At 51.2% G+C, this 16,420-nt stretch overlaps 1 protein-coding gene across 3 annotated transcripts in view; it reads right to left on the reverse strand.

The window, feature by feature from the left end:
- Window positions 1-16,420, reverse strand: part of PNPase (polyribonucleotide nucleotidyltransferase 1) — a 343,937-nt gene that overhangs the window by 72,705 nt on the left and 254,812 nt on the right. For all 3 annotated transcript variants that reach the window (XM_045767790.2, XM_045767791.2, XM_069318828.1), the window contains one exon: window positions 5,657-5,968. In XM_045767790.2, coding sequence (XP_045623746.1) covers window positions 5,657-5,968 — 312 coding nt within the window. The remainder of the gene's footprint in view (window positions 1-5,656; window positions 5,969-16,420) is intronic.

The raw sequence follows: 16,420 nt of genomic DNA on the forward strand, positions 1-16,420 counted from the left end.
ACCCCGACGGGCAAAACCCGTCAGTCAAGCATTCACAGTCAAGACCAGTCATAAGCAGTCATAACCAAAGGCAGTCAAGCATTCACAGATGTGGTAGCAACCGATTAGGCATTTACGGTCAGTAATGCATTCACAGGTAATGAAGCATTCACGGTCAATCAGGGTTTCACATTCGCAACCAGTCAGTTAGTAAACAATAAGATTTTAAGGTCAGGTGCTCCGGCAGTCTGCCTCCCGATCTAACAGCTGGGAGCAAGGAAGCCCACCATATTAATACCGTCCATATTGCTGGGAGGGGTACAGCTTGGTCCGGTGTGGAGAATAAGGGGATGGAGGTAGCAGGGAGGGTGCAGGATTCCCCATCTTGCTTGGTACCAAGGATCCAAGACCATCAGGTCTTGGGGAGGGACTGGGGGTGACCGGCTCCTGTGTTAGTCGTAGTCAGAAATTGCAAACTCACCCCACTCATTCCACCACCTGTGCTACTTATCCACCCACTCTGCCATCCGTCCTGCTACTTATCTGCCAACCAACTGTCTCCTGACCACCCTGCTACCCACCTGCCCTGCCACCCACCTTCTTAGTCTATCACCTGCCACCCACCTCCTTAGTCTACCATCAGCCACCCACCACCTTAGTCTACCATCAGCCACCCACCTCCTTAGTCTACCATCAGCCACCCCACCACCTTAGTCTACCATCAGCCACCCACCTCCTTAGTCTACCATCAGCCACCCACCACCTTAGTCTACCATCAGCCACCCACCACCTTAGTCTACCATCAGCCACCCACCACCTTAGTCTACCATCAGCCACCCACCTCCTTAGTCTACCATCAGCCACCCACCTCCTTAGTCTACCATCAGCCACCCACCACCTTAGTCTACCATCAGCCACCCACCTCCTTAGTCTACCATCAGCCACCCCACCACCTTAGTCTACCATCAGCCACCCACCTCCCTAGTCTACCATCAGCCACCCACCACCTTAGTCTACCATCAGCCACCCACCACCTTAGTCTACCATCAGCCACCCACCACTTTAGTCTACCATCAGCCACCCACCACCTTAGTCTACCATCAGCCACCTACCACCTTAGTCTACCATCAGCCACCCACCACCTTAGTCTACCATCAGCCACCCACCACCTTAGTCTACCATCAGCCACCCACCACCTTAATCTACCATCAGCCACCCACCTCCTTAGTCTACCATCAGCCACCCACCACCTTAGTCTACCATCAGCCACCCACCATTTTAGTCTACCATCAGCCACCCACCACCTTAGTCTACCATCAGCCACCCATCACCTTAGTCTACCATCAGCCACCCACCACCTTAGTCTACCATCAGCCACCTACCACCTTAGTCTACCATCAGCCACCCATCACCTTAGTCTACCATCAGCCACTCATCACCTTAGTCTACCATCAGCCACCCACCTCCTTAGTCTACCATCAGCCACCCACCACCTTAGTCTACCATCAGCCACCCACCTCCTTAGTCTACCATCAGCCACCCACCACCTTAGTCTACCATCAGCCACCCACCACCTTAGTCTACCATCAGCCACCCACCACTTTAGTCTACCATCAGCCACCCACCACCTTAGTCTACCATCAGCCACCCACCACCTTAGTCTACCATCAGCCACCCACCACCTTAGTCTACCATCAGCCACCCACCACCTTAGTCTACCATCAGCCACCCACCACCTTAGTCTACCATCAGCCACCCACCACTTTAGTCTACCATCTGCCACCCATCACCTTAGTCTACCATCAGCCACTCATCACCTTAGTCTACCATCAGCCACCCACCTCCTTAGTCTACCATCAGCCACCCACCTCCTTAGTCTACCATCAGCCACCCACCTCCTTAGTCTACCATCAGCCACTCATCACCTTAGTCTACCATCAGCCACCCACCTCCTTAGTCTACCATCAGAACCAAAAAACCAAAGCAACCCGGAGCGGCTCTGCCATCGCCGCACAAGACAAGGTGACAGTATGTGGCAAGATGATGGCCCTGAACCGCCACAAGAGAAGGATAAGACCATGCCAACAAAATGCAGCAAACTCACTAAGGAACAAAAACATATAAGGAAGGACCGCCAAAAACCCCACACCGCCGCCGAGACGAAGCACGCAGGTGGGACACCACCAACGAAGCCACATGACCACCAACAGATGGTGAGAGACTCGAGGCGGAACCGAACCAGTCCCGCCATGGACCGATCGAGCATAGGAAGAGGCGGAGCAGTGGGAAAACTTCAGGTGTGAACACAGAGCAAGCAGAGCCAGAATCCCAAGAAGGCAAGGAACCAGATGGAACGTCTGCCGTACAGAAAACTTACCAATGCCAGAGAGCTCGGCAGGAGATCGGAAACACTGTCGTTCCGACGCAAGATTCGTGAGAAGTGACACCGTGAGATCATGAAAATGCCAACTGGCAGGGCAAGCCAGGAAATCAGGAACCCAAACACAGTAAGCCGGGAAAGACCGAACCCGGACGAGCAGAAACACCCCGTCCGGGAGGAACCCCCTGGGACCCCTGAAGGACTAACAAGTTCGACAACGGATGACAACTAGAAGCCGCCAGCAGAAAAAACGCCAAAATGCAGATGCCACAAACAGCAAGGACAAAATTGCGATGAAAAATGAAGAGCCAGGGCCCAGGCTGAGGCCAACGAGGAAGTGAGCACCGCAAACCAAAATGCTAAGCAATAAACCAGCGTTGAATGTAATGAAACACCATTTTCTGGGTGAGCCCCGGAGGCTCCCTAGAGCTTATCGGGCTAATGTATGTTATATTAGACCAGGACATTAGCTATGGAGTTCAGACCTACCAGGGACCAGTGCCAGAACCTGGCCCCTTCAGAGAGGTTTCAGGGACCAAGGGCCCTGGAAAACCCCACTGTGGTTGGGGGTTTTCCTTATCTGTCATTGGCCGGGGTTAGGCACCCAGAAAGGTAGGCATAACAAAACAAACCCCACATGGTAAGAAACTAAAACAAAGAAATAAACAGAGGTAGAAACTCTCTACAATCCCAAGGAAACAAGTAAACAAACAATTATCACAATTTACTGCCATGCCAGTCGTCCACACAGCCCTCCCCTCCCCGAGAGGGAAAGGGAGGGGGTTGGGAGCGGGCCTCACCGTGCCGGCTGCCTTCAGTTCGGAAACTAGACTTCAACCAATGCGAAAAAATCCCCAACCGGTGGGAGGGAGGGTTGCCAGGGAGCCTCCAGGGCTCACCCAGAAAATGGCGTTTCATTACATTCAACGCCGGTTTTCTGTGGGGAACCCCTACAGCTCCCTGGAGCTTCATACCCAAAGAGAAGGAAAATAGGGACTTATCCAGGAGGCAGCGGCCACAAAATCCTCAACGCGAAAACCCGCAACCGGTCACAACACATGATGCACCCCCCCGGCCGAACGAACCAAGTATCAATGACCCACGAGCCCCTTCGGAAAGCAGCTGTCTTGTTCTTCACCAGAAAAGATGGAGAAGGTTGCAAACGTACAAACCTACCCTCAGGACCAGAAGAGCAGAAACCCCTGCGCTGGAGGAGAGCATGAAGCTCCCCTACCTGACCCCCAGAGGCCAATGCCAACAAAAACAAAGCCTTGGAAAAACAATCTTGAACCGAAAGGGCCACCACAAACTGAGGAGAGGAAAGATAGGAGAGTACCCTGTCTAAGGACCAGGATGGCTCAGGCGGCGCATGAGCAGGCCGGAGGTGAAACATAGCACGAGAAAGCTTACGGAACAGGGCGGATGTGATGTCCACCATGAACGTTAGTTGGAGCTGCTCCGCCAGCGCCGCACGATATGAGGCGACAGTATTAGGCATCAAATGACGGTCCTGAAATAGCCAAGAAAGAAAGGACAAGACAACCCGATCCGAAAGAGAAGACAACCTACGAAGAGCAAGGAAAGGGCGAAAAGAACGCCAGGAAACTTCATACTGTTGCCGAGACGAAGCTCTCAGGTGGGAGACCATCAACGAAGCCACCTGATCACCATAGAAAAGGTAATACACCCGCTTCAAAAAGACAAGACGCGAAGAGCAGAAAAGAAGTTTGAACCAGCCCCGTACCGGTCCGGTCCGACCTGCAAGGCTGGGCCGGTCACCAAGGAGCCACAAGGACTACCCTCCCTGGAAAGGTCTCCAACTGAGCCAGAACCCAAAGCAACAGTTGGACCGGGGGGAAGAGATACAGGTAACCCCACCTCGACAAGTCCTGCCGAAAGGCATCCATAGCAAATGCCTCGCAGTCGGGGAAGGGCATCACATAGACTGGGAGACACCGAGACCACGCTGACGCGAAGAGGTCCAAGTCTGGGAGTCTGTACGTCTGGCAGATCCAACGAAACGAGTCGTCGTTGACCGTCCATTCCATGGACAGGGGAATAAAGCGAGACAAGCCGTCCGCCAGGACGTTGGACATTCCCTAGATATGAACCGCACAGAGAGCCAAACTCCGAGAATCAAGCAGATGAACCATTCAAAGGGATCAACCCCAAAGAGGCAAGGACCGAAGAGAACCTCCGCGGTTCAGACAATGAACCACCAGAGAACAGTCCGAATAGGGCCGAAACCCTCTGAAGAGTGAACCAGACTGCCGCGAACTCCCGAACCATGCTGTGAGCCCGACGGAATGATGGGGCCCCACTGTCCCTGGCTGGCTTATTGAGCACTGGTCACAAAGCCCCAGCCGAGAGATGACGCGTCCGTGGAACACATTGAGAGAGGGCTCAGGAAGGGGCCAAGGAACCAAACCCCGAAAACCCTGAAGAGGAAGCCAGTGACGCAGCAATCGACACAAGGCCCTGGAGGACAAACCCAACAATCACGAGAGAGGCAGAAGGGGGCATCCCCGAAGGAACGAAAACAGACGCTGAAGCCAAACTGACAGAACACAGAGACAGAACACCCAAGTACACAAGGGGCAGCCGAAAACCAAGCAGTAAACAGCCTAGCAGGGGCAGAACCCAAGGAACTTGTGGAAGGGAATCCCAAGTCCCAAGGGCAGTACTTACAGGGACCCTAGAGAAGGAAACCCTAGGCGCATGCAGCCCGAGTACTGAAGAAACACTCCTGGCTCACGCACTACCTAGAAGACAGACACCACACTCTTGGTACAGTGCTGAAACAACCACCGGAGCCGGAGCACACGACCTCAGCCTTTAGCATCAGCCTTAAAACTGGGGGTGGATAGCCGGCGTGATGGGTCTAGGGCTCCCCCCCTTCCCCCTCCCAGGGAGGGGGGAGCTGTGCGGACAGTGGCGCGGTGACATGTGACGTTATGATTGTTTACTCGTTTATTTTAGGGGAGTTCTATTCACTTGTTCGGCTCGTGGTAGCAATTTTCACCAGAATAGGGGGTTTGTTTTGGGATGCTTATCTTTCTGGGTACCTAACTTGGTCGATGGCAGACATAGAATGCTTCCAACCACATGGGGGTTTCTATAAGCCATTGCTCCCCTTGCCTCTTTTGAGGGGGCCAGGTTCTGGCTCGTGGTCTCCGGTAGGCCCATAGAACTCCATACACATGACTAATGCCAAAGTCTGACATTAGCATATCAGCCTAGTAAGCTGCGGGGAGCCGAAGGGGCTCCCCCAGAAACATATATGTTTGTAGTGTTTACCTGAACTCCAGTCTCAGACTGGACTCTTCGAATGTGCATGCCACCAGGACCCATAACTTTGCTTCTCTTGTGGGCTGGTACAGCTATCTTTTCCAGCACAGGCATGGTCTCTTTCTTGTTTTCACGTGGGTGAGCAATTGTGTCCCCCATGATAGTGAGAACATTCCCTTTTCCATCTGTAGCTTGTTGTATGGCTTCCATCACCACTTTCAAGGGAATTCCTGGAACTTTCACATCTGCCTGAAGAGCAGTTATGCCTTTAGAGGTCCCAGCTAGCTTGAAGTCCATATCTCCCATATAGTCTTCAATACCCTGTTAAGGAAATAAGCTAAAATTAAAAGCTTGTAGAAATGGGTGCTAGAGGACAGATCTAGAAATATGGTCTTGCAAAGAACCATTATAAAAATCTTGTGACCCCCTCCCTCTTCCACCCCCCTGTAAATGAACACAAACAGTTGCTCTACTTTTTGAATGATTCTGAATCTTAAATTTGAGAATATATTTTGTATCCTTGAGTTTTACTGGTAGAAAATGTTACTAATTTAAACAATACGAGAGAACATTCACTCTAGAAAAGAATGAAAAGCTTCAACTAAAAGCAGGTGCTCAGTGTGTGCTCCGTATGAGGCTTCTATACTCAACTCTACTGGCACCCATCTACATGACTGATGATCTGTGAAATACAAAAATGGAAAACTGGAATCATCACCCAGTAGACAAAATTTATCCAAATGACCACTATTTGACATCAATCTCTGACGTCAATCTCTTACATCATTTGGCAAGACCAAAACACCATTAAGCTGGCAGCAGGGGGTAAAGGAGAAGGGTGAACTACACAAGCAAGGGAAGGATGAAGGGGCGCAAACTCAATCAAGTTCGAAGCGACCAACATCCCCAAGTCCGGGTCTTTAAAACCAAAACAGGGCAGCCCTGGGGCATTAGCGCAGACAACCCAAAATTTCATTTAACCCTTAAACCGCGCAAATCATATATATATGATATCAGTAACAAAACCGAAACTGCGCACATCATATATATATGATTTCGTGCCTAGCGCTATAATTTAAACGCCCCGCCTGGGATAGGGGCAGCTATAGTACAGCCACGACCGATAGTTGCCAGATGCCACCTAGAAAAAAAATCCAGGCCAACATTCTTGGGTGTTAGAGCCAGTATTGAGCAAGCCACCAAGGCTGGTGCACGCAGCACGAGCTCACAGCACCGCTGTTCAGCTTGTGACCACAGCATCGCCTACAAATGCCATAATATATATGATACTGCTATTATTTAGCAGTGATAGTATTACTGAAGCCCCCTGACTGTGATAAAACTGACCAGGATTCTGATAATAGCAGGATTGTGGTGATATTTAGCACTGTGCTCCATGGAGGGAGGAGTAAGGCAGTGGAGGGAGGGTTGTGGCATCGTCTTCTGACTGTGTGTGGCCACCATTTATTGACTGCACTCACCATACCAGCTTAGTGGTTCGCTATGGTGAACACAAATGTAGATACTTATATATAACGTGTGTATAGTGTGAGAAAACAGCGAGAGGAGTAGGTTGGGAGCTGCCATTTTGGTGAGGGAGGAGCGTTGTCTGCACGACTTGTCATATTGTTTACTGATGGCCACTATGGTCTTTGGGCACCATACCAGCTTATTTGTACAGGTATGGTGAATAAAACAGGTAGATACTTATATATAATGTGTGTATATAGCGTAATAACACCACAAACAATATTGTTAGAGGAGAAATATTAGTGCGTCTGGCCTTGAGGGCGGCCGCCGATCAGCTGTGTGAGTAGCTACGTCTTTGTGCCTTTACTCACCATACAAGCTTAGTTGTACAGTTATGGTGAACAAAACATGTAAATACGTATATATAACGTCTGTGTATAGAGAATAAATGCAAAAACAATATTGTGGGAGGAGAATGAGGGCGAGTGAGGTGGTGTTGAGGGAGGGAGTGGCAGTGAGTGGCTCGCTGGTGTGTGGCGGTCACTCCTCGTTGCTTTTTGACTCTCAAGACCAACTTAGTAGTTAGTTATGGTGAACAAAACATGCAGATACTTATATATAACCTGTGTATATAATGTAACAACAGCAAAACTATTTGTTTATATAAACTCCAGGGAGCCGTAGGGGCTCCCTGGAGCTTATCGGGCTAATGTATGTTATATTAGACCGGGACATTAGCAAAGGAGTTCAGACCTACCAGGGACCAGCGCCAGAACCTGGCCCCTTCAGAGAGGTTTCAGGGAGCAATGGCCCTGGAAAACCCCTTGTGGTTGGGGTTTTCCTTATCTGCCATCGACTGGGGTTAGGCACCCAGAAAGGTAGGCATAACAAAACAAACCCCACATGGTAAAAACTAAAACAAAAACCGAACATAGAGGTAGAAATTCCCTACAATCACAAGGTAACAAGCAAACATCACACTTTACTGCCGCGCTGATCATCCGTGCAGCCCTCCCCGCCCCAGGAGGGGGAGGGGGGAGCCCCGGACCTACCGCGCCAGGTGCCAAGCTCCAGTTCGTTCGCTAATGTCAACCGGGATTGATGCTTCTCTGGCCTCAGTTTCCTAGGCGGTGTTTGCCTTGTGTGGCGTTCACTGCCGTGTGTTGTGTTGTGCGGTGGCCAGGAGTACTTCATCAGTGCCGAGGCTGCATGTGCTTAGTGGCTGACTTCCCTAAGCGCCCTGTGAGTACTGCCCTTGCGTAACAGGGTTATCTTCCCTGGGGCGTTCGGGAACCATTCCTGTAGAGGTTCTTGCTGCTCGGCATTTGCCTCGCCATTGGGGCCAGCTGGGGCTTGGGGCCCTTGTTTGGCCCTGGGTAGGGATTGGTATTGTGCTGGTTAGGGCGTCAAGGTGTTGCGCAGTCTGCCACCTAAGCGGCGGCCGGTTTCTGTTGCCTCTGGAGACGGTGTACTTTTGCGGGGTTTTTCTTTTGTTTTTAATTTTTCATGCCTGGTGGGGGTCTGCCTAAGGTGGTTATAGTTCCACTGGTAGTGTTTGGCGGCCCTCTGCTAGGCCCCCGTGATTGTACACGTCTCAGGGGTTTTCAGTGCTATAATCTACCCTCTTGTTATGTTTGGGTTTCTTAACCGGTTAGCAACACCTTGCCCGGGCTTCCCGTAGTTGTTACCCTACGGGCCCTGGAAACCCCTGTCTGGGCTCGGGGGACCATTGAATGTGTCTTCCGGGTTCCAACCCGTCTTGTACGGGATCATTGGTTGCTGTTCTCTTGTCTCCGGGTGACTGTCGCCATTTTTACCTCCGTCATGCTGCCTGTTGGGTCACTGACACCTTGACCCGGAGTCTTGCGAGTGATTCTCTGCTTGTTCTCCAGTACTCTCCTGATGTTATTACTGTTCAGAGTACAGGCGGCATCTGTGTTGCAAGCTTGGTTTGGTTGCTGCAACATGCTAGGTTGGTTTCCCACTCGAATGCCCCGTGGCCACCCCGTTTGGTTAGGTGCTGTTCGCCCCTTTCCCTCCATGTTCCCGGCTCCGGACCGTCTGCGGGTTTCGGGGTCGGGGCGGGGTTTAGTTGCGGCAGAGACTCGGGCGGTTTTCGGGGGCTGCCCCGTTCGGGTTGGGGACGGAGGTTTGAGCCTGTGCCTCCTGCCAAGGCTTCTGGGTCTTACCAGCGGCCCTTTCTTGTTGCCTTTCCCATGGACTCTTGCTTTTCTTTAAGGGCGGAGGGCTTGGAAGACGGCTCTGCCCCGGGGCCTCTGTTGTTGGTTCCCGGGGCTGTGGGGGGTTGCCTGCTAGCAGTTCTGGGGCGGTTTTGCCCCTGCCGGGGTTTTTCTGCTGTTGGGCGACGTTTTTTCGCCCATCCAGTCTGCTAGCTTCCCACATTTGCTGGCGTGTTTTTGTGTATTTAGCGTCAGTCACAGCCCCTACTGGCGGCCATTTTCGTCTGCCGGTTTCACGGCGTGGCCACCAGGGCGGCGTTGCGGTTTGTTTGCATGCGTCTGGGTGTGCGAGCGAGCATCTCGGGTGAGTTTTCACAATTTTTCAGGGTTTTTGTTCTCCTGTTGTCATTTCTTTGTTTTTCTGGTGTTTTCTTGCCGTTGCCTGTTCCTCTGGGAACGTTTGGGTGTTGATTTTACAACGGGTTTTTCCAAATTTTCTGTTTTGGGTCTGAGCCTTTGGGTTTAGGCTCAGTGCCCCTGGCTGGTATGCTTGCTCCCACACCTTGTCCCTCAGTTTTCGGTCTGTTGGGACCGTTTTTCCAGGGGGTTCTGCTGGGGGCTGTGCTTTACCTTTCAGAGGTGTACTCCGCCGGCAAATGTGGTGGTTTGGGCTCCCCCGGTTCGATTCTGGGTTCCTTTGGGTTCCTTGGTTTCGTTCTGGAGGTTTCTTCCTCTTGGGCCCCCTTTTGTGGGTTCAGGGGACTTTGTTTCCTCGTGTGACCCGGTTCTGCCCTCTGGGGTTCCGGGCTCTTCCTGGCTTGCAGACTGATCTTTTTGGATCTTGGCACATGTTGTGGTTGTGCTGGGACTTTGAGGTTTTGCTGTCGAGGTGGGCCTTTTGATGCAGTTTTGTGCCTTCTTTGCCTGGCCAGCGTGGTGCTCTCTGCCCACTAGTCGGCGACTTGTACTTTTTACAATATATGTCCTCACCTCGTTGTGCCTGCGGAGGTTGAGCTCTGGCTCTTTGGTCCCGCCTCTCAACCGTCTATTAACAGGTATAGGTTCCTGTGCCTATTGGGCTCTATCATGTCTACATGTGACATTGTATGGGGGCAGCCTCGTTACTTGTGTGTGGAGTTACCAGATTACTTCTTAGTGCTTTCCCATTACCATTCTGACACTTAAAAAAAAAAAAAAAAAAAAAAAAAAAAAAAAAAAAAAAAAAAATCTATCTCTGTGGCTCTTTTGGGCACTCAGTTTCCACCTGTGTCCCCTAGTGCGTGTGCCCCTTGTGTTACATAGCCTGTCCTTATCAACCCTGTCGATTCCCTTGGGTATCTTGAATGTGGTGATCAGGTCTCCCCTCACTCTTCGTCTTCCAGCGAAGTGTGGTTTAATTCCCGTAGACTCTCCTCATGACTTAGGTAGTGTACTTTTTCTTTCGGAAGGGGTTCTGTTCCCTTCTCTGTTGACTGGGCGCTGGGGGGGGGGGCAGGTTGCTCTGTTGCCTCTCGCATAGTCCTGCTGTAGGTGGGCGCTTTGGGTTGTCTTCCAGCCTCTGCTGGCGTCGGAGGACGGCTTCTTCCCCTTGGGGGGGGGGGGGGGTTCAGAGCTGGCGGGGTGGGCTTCTTCCCCTGCGCTTCGTCATTTCCTCTTCGTGGGTGCGTGGGGCGGGGTCGATCCGCCCCATCCTTCTGGGCTTCCCGTCTGCTCTTTGCAGTTATGAGTTTTTCCCGTCTGCTCTTTGCAGTTATGAGTTTTTCCCGTCTGCAGTTCTTCTGGACTTCCTCAGTCTGCGCCCTGGATCCTATGCCCTCCTCGGAGGACTGTTGTCTCCTGTTCGGATTCTGTTGGGGCCGGATGCATGGATGGTGGCCCTGGACCTCCAGGTCACGGACGGGTCGTCTCTCGGCTGGGGCTTTGTGACCAGTCCTCACCAGGTCAGCCGAGGTTGATGGAGTCTGTCTGTCCGTCGGGCTCACAGCACGGTTCGGGTGTCCATGGCTGTCTGGTTTACGCTTCGGAGGGTTTGGGTCACTAGGTACTCTACCATTCAGCTCTGTTCGGACTGTTCTCTGGTGGTTCTTGCCGGAACCACAGGGGTTTGGCTAACCTTGAGGTTCATGTCCGGGGTGTGCCCTGCGTCCTGGCGGACAGCTGTCTCGGTTCATTCCTCTTCGTGGGTTGGCCAGTCGTCACCGATTCGTTTTGTTGGCTCTGTCGGGCGTATGGACTCATGGCCATGGACGTCTTCGGGTCAGCATGGTCTAGGTGTCGCCCATTTTGTGGTGCCCTTTCCCACCTGCGAGGACTTCACGGTGGATGCTTTCAGCAGGACTGGTCGAGGTGGGGGGTACCTGTTCCTCTTCTCCCGGTCCAGCTGTTGCTTCGGATTCTGGCTCGGTTGCTGCCCATTCCCACGAGAACAGTCCTTATGGTTCCATGGTGGCCGGCCCGGCCTTCTTTTCAGACGCTGCTTGATAGGTGTCCGTACCCGGGGCGTTTTTCCTGAGGCTCTGCCTCTTTCAGCAGGCCGAATCGGTCCTGTCCGCGACTGGTTCGGCCTTCTCCTTGGCTCTTCGCATCTGGTATTTTGACGCGGGTATCACCATCTCTATGGTGTTCACGTGGCTTTGTTGACGGTGTCCCACCTGCGAGCTTCGTCTTGGCGACAGTATGACGTTTCATATGTTTTCTCGTGTTTTCTTTCCCCTCCGGCCTGCTCATGCGTCGCCTGAGCCATCCTGGTCCTTGTTCAGGGTGCCTTCTTATCTTCCCCTCAGTTTGTGGTAGCCTCTTCGGTTCAGTTTCCTGCTTTTTGGTACTGGTGGTAGCTTTATAGGTGTGCAGCCTTTCTCTGTCCTGGCGACAGTCGAGACGGCTGCTTTCCGGAGGGGTTCTTGGGGTATTGGTACTTGATTGGTTTGGCCGGGGGGGTGTGTCCTGTGTTGTCTGGTTGTGCTTTTTGCTGTTGCCGGCGTACCGTGTCTGGGGATGCGCTGTGGATGATCCGGTTCCTTCGTTCCCTGTTTTCAGGGCTCGGGTCTCCCTGGTCGTTATCAGTGTTTTCATTCTTCCAGCCTGCGGTCTGTCTTTGCGCCCATGCTGTTCAGACGTTTGCAGCTTTTGCTGCTGTGTTGGTGACGTCTCGGGCTCATTTCGGGTGCAGGGATTTGTGGGTCGCAGAGGTTCTTGGCCGTCCATCCTTATGCGCGCCTGCTCTTGGGCGTTCTTGTTGCCTTGGGTTGCAGGTTTGCGACCAGTTGTCTTGGCTTTGCATTGCAGAGTTTGTGGCGGCCGCCTCCCGGGTTAGCCCTTTCTTTTCCTTCTCTTTGGGTATGAAGCTCCAGGGAGCCGTAGGGGCTCCCCACAGAAAACCAGCGTTGAATGTAATGAAACGCCATTTTCTGGGTGAGCCCCGGAGGCTCCCTGGCAACCCTCCCTCCCACCGGTCGGCGGTTTTTTCGCGTTGGTTGAAGCTTAGCTTCCGAACTGGAGCTTGGCAGCCGGCGCGGTAGGTCCGGGGCTCCCCCCTCCCCCTCCCGGGGCGGGGAGGGCTGCGCGGACGATCAGCGCGGCAGTAAAGTGTGATGTTTGCTTGTTTGCTTGTTTCCTTGTGATTGTAGAGAGTTTCTACCTCTATGTTCGGTTTTTGTTTTAGTTTTTACCATGTGGGGTTTGTTTTGTTATGCCTACCTTTCTGGGTGCCTAACCCCGGTCGATGGAAGATAAGGAAAACCCCAACCACAAGGGGGTTTTCCAGGGCCATTGCTCCCTGAAACCTCTCTGAAGGGGCCAGGTTCTGGCGCTGGTCCCTGGTAGGTCTGAACTCCTTAGCTAATGTCCCGGTCTAATATAACATACATTAGCCCGATAAGCTCCAGGGAGCCTCCGGGGCTCACCCAGAAAATGGTGTTTCATTACATTCAACGCTGGTTTTTTGCCACACTTCCCTACCCTATTGCGAGTAAAATATGCCACCTACGAATTTTTTTTTATTTTTTCCGTGATCAGGGAACAAAAATGAACACTTCTATAAGACGAAAGATTTTTTTGGATTTTTTTGTTGTTGTGCCTGTGGGTGTGAATTCCATTTGGGCCCCTAGCGGTTTGAGGGTTAAAATCCTGGTACTGTATTATAATATATAATATTTAATTTCAGGAATATTAATGTGTGCATGGGTGGAATTGTGTGATAACATTGTAATCACACAATTGATAACATTGTTATAGAGGATTGTTTGGGCAGGTGCACCTGATTGGCACCAGTGCCGTGACCCTTCACACACGTCCAGATTGAAAGGAGCCAATTAGAGGCAGTCAAATAGAAGATTGACTTATATAAAAGATTGGCTGGCTAGACTTAATAACCCTGTGGAAAAAATGGGAGACCCAAGCTAGGAAACAGGGAAGAAGGGAAACTGGGTCAACCCAAGGCACATCCCCGGCAAAGCCGTGGCACACAAATAACGGCGGAGAGCCGCAACCGGACACAACACATGATGCACCCCCAGCCTGACCAACTAGGCATCAACAACCCAAGGACCCCTCAGGAAAGCAGCAGACTCATTCTTCACCAGAAAAGGAGATGGCTACAACTGAACAAACCTACTACCAGGACCAAAAGACCAGAAACTCCTGCACTGGAGGATAGCATGAAGCTTCTCAACCCAACCTCCAGAGGCCAATGCCAACAGGAAAAAGAGCCTTAGAAAAACAATCCTCAGCCGCAGGGGCCACAACAAACCAAGGAGAAAAGAGAATACCCAGTTCAAAGACCAGGACAGCTCAGGTTGCACATGAGCAGGCCGGAGGTGAAGCAATGCACGAGACAGTTTACAAAACGGAGCTGATGTAACATCAGTACCGCATGCAAGCTGGAGCACCGCACGCTACGAGGCGACAGTATTCGGCATAAGATGACGGCCCTGAAACAACCACAAGAGAAAGGACAGGACAACCTTAACACTATCGGTCACCGGACAGGCGCGCGGTCAACTTAAGGGTCATGCACCCGATGTGCAGGCAAGCACGCGGTGCCACCTAAATGTGTATCCTCGTATCAGCCTTCTCACCTTAATTCTCGTGCTACGTCGCTCGTTTTGGTATCATTGTGTTTGCAATTAAATTCCCTACAGGTGTGTATAAATATAATGTCCAAAAGCCTGGCGTGACTCCCAACAGCAAAGCCTAAAGTCGGCAAAAGTTACCCGTGAGCGCACAAAATCAGTAAAATGTCCATACTCGTTCCATTTTTCTCACCTTAATTCTCGTGCTACGTTGCTTGTTTTGGTATCATTGTGTTCGCAATTAAATTCCCTACAGATGTGTATGAATATAATGTACAAAAGTTTGGAGTGCCTCCCCGCAGAAAAGCCTAAAGTGACCCGTGAACGAGCACCAATTTGTACACTGCAACCTAATGTGTATACTCATTCAGTTTGATAACATAAATTTTCGTGTTACGTCTTTCATTTTGGTATCAAATTGTTCGCAATAAAAAGGTGCGTATTTTAAAACTAGTCCCATAATAATAGAACAATAACTGGAATTTTAACAAATATTTTAATTCTGGAAGCTCATCATCACAAAATTATTTATATCTTTCCAGTGTTCTGACATAAATTTTTGTGTTACATCTTTCATTTTGGTATCAAATTGTTCGCGACGTAAAGGCGCACATTTTAAAACTAGTCCCAACATAATAACATAAATAGAATTTTAACAAATATTTTAAAATTTTGACCAAAGCCTATTTATAATCATATAAGTGTTCACACATCAAGTTTCATGTTACATTTTTCATTTTGGTATCTAATTGTGCACATTCTAAAGGCGCTTATTTTGATTCTATTCCAAGATCGATTGGATAAAAAATGAATTTTATACAAATATTTTTTGTAGTGGACGCAAGTCCAGTCCAAAGTTAGGACTCGGAAGAAAAATAATGGACACGAGTCTGGTCCAAAGTTACCGATAGTGTTAAAAGCAAAGTACACCTATGAAGAGAAATAAAGAACCAGAAGGACCACCAGGAAACTTCACACTGTCGCCAAGACGAAGCACGCAGGGGGGACACCATCAACGTAGCTACCTGATCACCATACAGATGGTGATAGACTCGAGTCAAAAAGACCAGATGCGAAGACTCGAGAAGATCGAAACAACCACGTAACGGACCGTACCGATCTGCTGAAAGAGGCAGAGCCGCAGGAGAACCTCTGGGTTCAAACACGGAGCAAGCAGCGCCTGAAACCAAGGCTGGGCCATTGGTTTCTGGGCCACTGGGCCACTATGGGGCCAAGAGGGTTACTCTCCCCTGGTAAGTCTCCAAGCGAGCTAGGACCTTGAGCAACAGCTGAACTGGGGGAAAGAGATTCAGGTAACCCCACCTCGACCAGTCCTGCATGAAGGCATCGACTCCGACGGCCCCTCATTCGGGAAAGGGCGTCCCACACATATACCGGGAGATGCCTCGGCCACGCCGACACAAAGAGGTCCACCTCTGGGAGCCCGTATGTCCGGCAGAGCCATCTGAACGAGTTGGCAACGACCATCCATTCAGTAGACAGGGAAGTGAACAAGGACAGGCCGTCCACCAGGATGCTGGACACCCCGAACGTGAACGGCCAGGAGAGCTAAATACTGACAACTCAGCAAACGAGTCACCCTAAGTGACCAGCCCCAAAGAGCCAAGGACCACATCGAATACCCACAGTTCAGGGAATGAACCACCAGGGAGTGACCCGAACCCTTTGAAGCGAAATCCACACTGCCGCAAACTCCTGCACCATGCTGTGGGCACGACGGAAGGATGAACCAATCCATCCCTGGCTGGCTTAGTGAGCACTGGTCACAAAGCCCCAGCCAAGAGATGACGCATCCGTAAACACATTGAGTGAGGGCTTGTGTTGAACCTCGAATAACCGGAAGAGCAGGCTGACAACGCAACAGCCGATGCAAGGCCCCCAGAGGTTGAACCCAGCGATCGCGAGAGGCAGAAAGGTTGGCCTCGACGGAACCAAGACAGCCGACAAAGCCAAATCCAACCCGGCCGGTAGACCATCACTGCAAAGTTCAGGCTCCCGCACAAATCCTCAAGCAACCACCGAATGACCCGGGA

This window comes from Procambarus clarkii, chromosome 91 (genome assembly GCF_040958095.1).
Source record: "Procambarus clarkii isolate CNS0578487 chromosome 91, FALCON_Pclarkii_2.0, whole genome shotgun sequence".
In the NCBI taxonomy this organism is placed as follows: domain Eukaryota; kingdom Metazoa; phylum Arthropoda; class Malacostraca; order Decapoda; family Cambaridae; genus Procambarus; species Procambarus clarkii.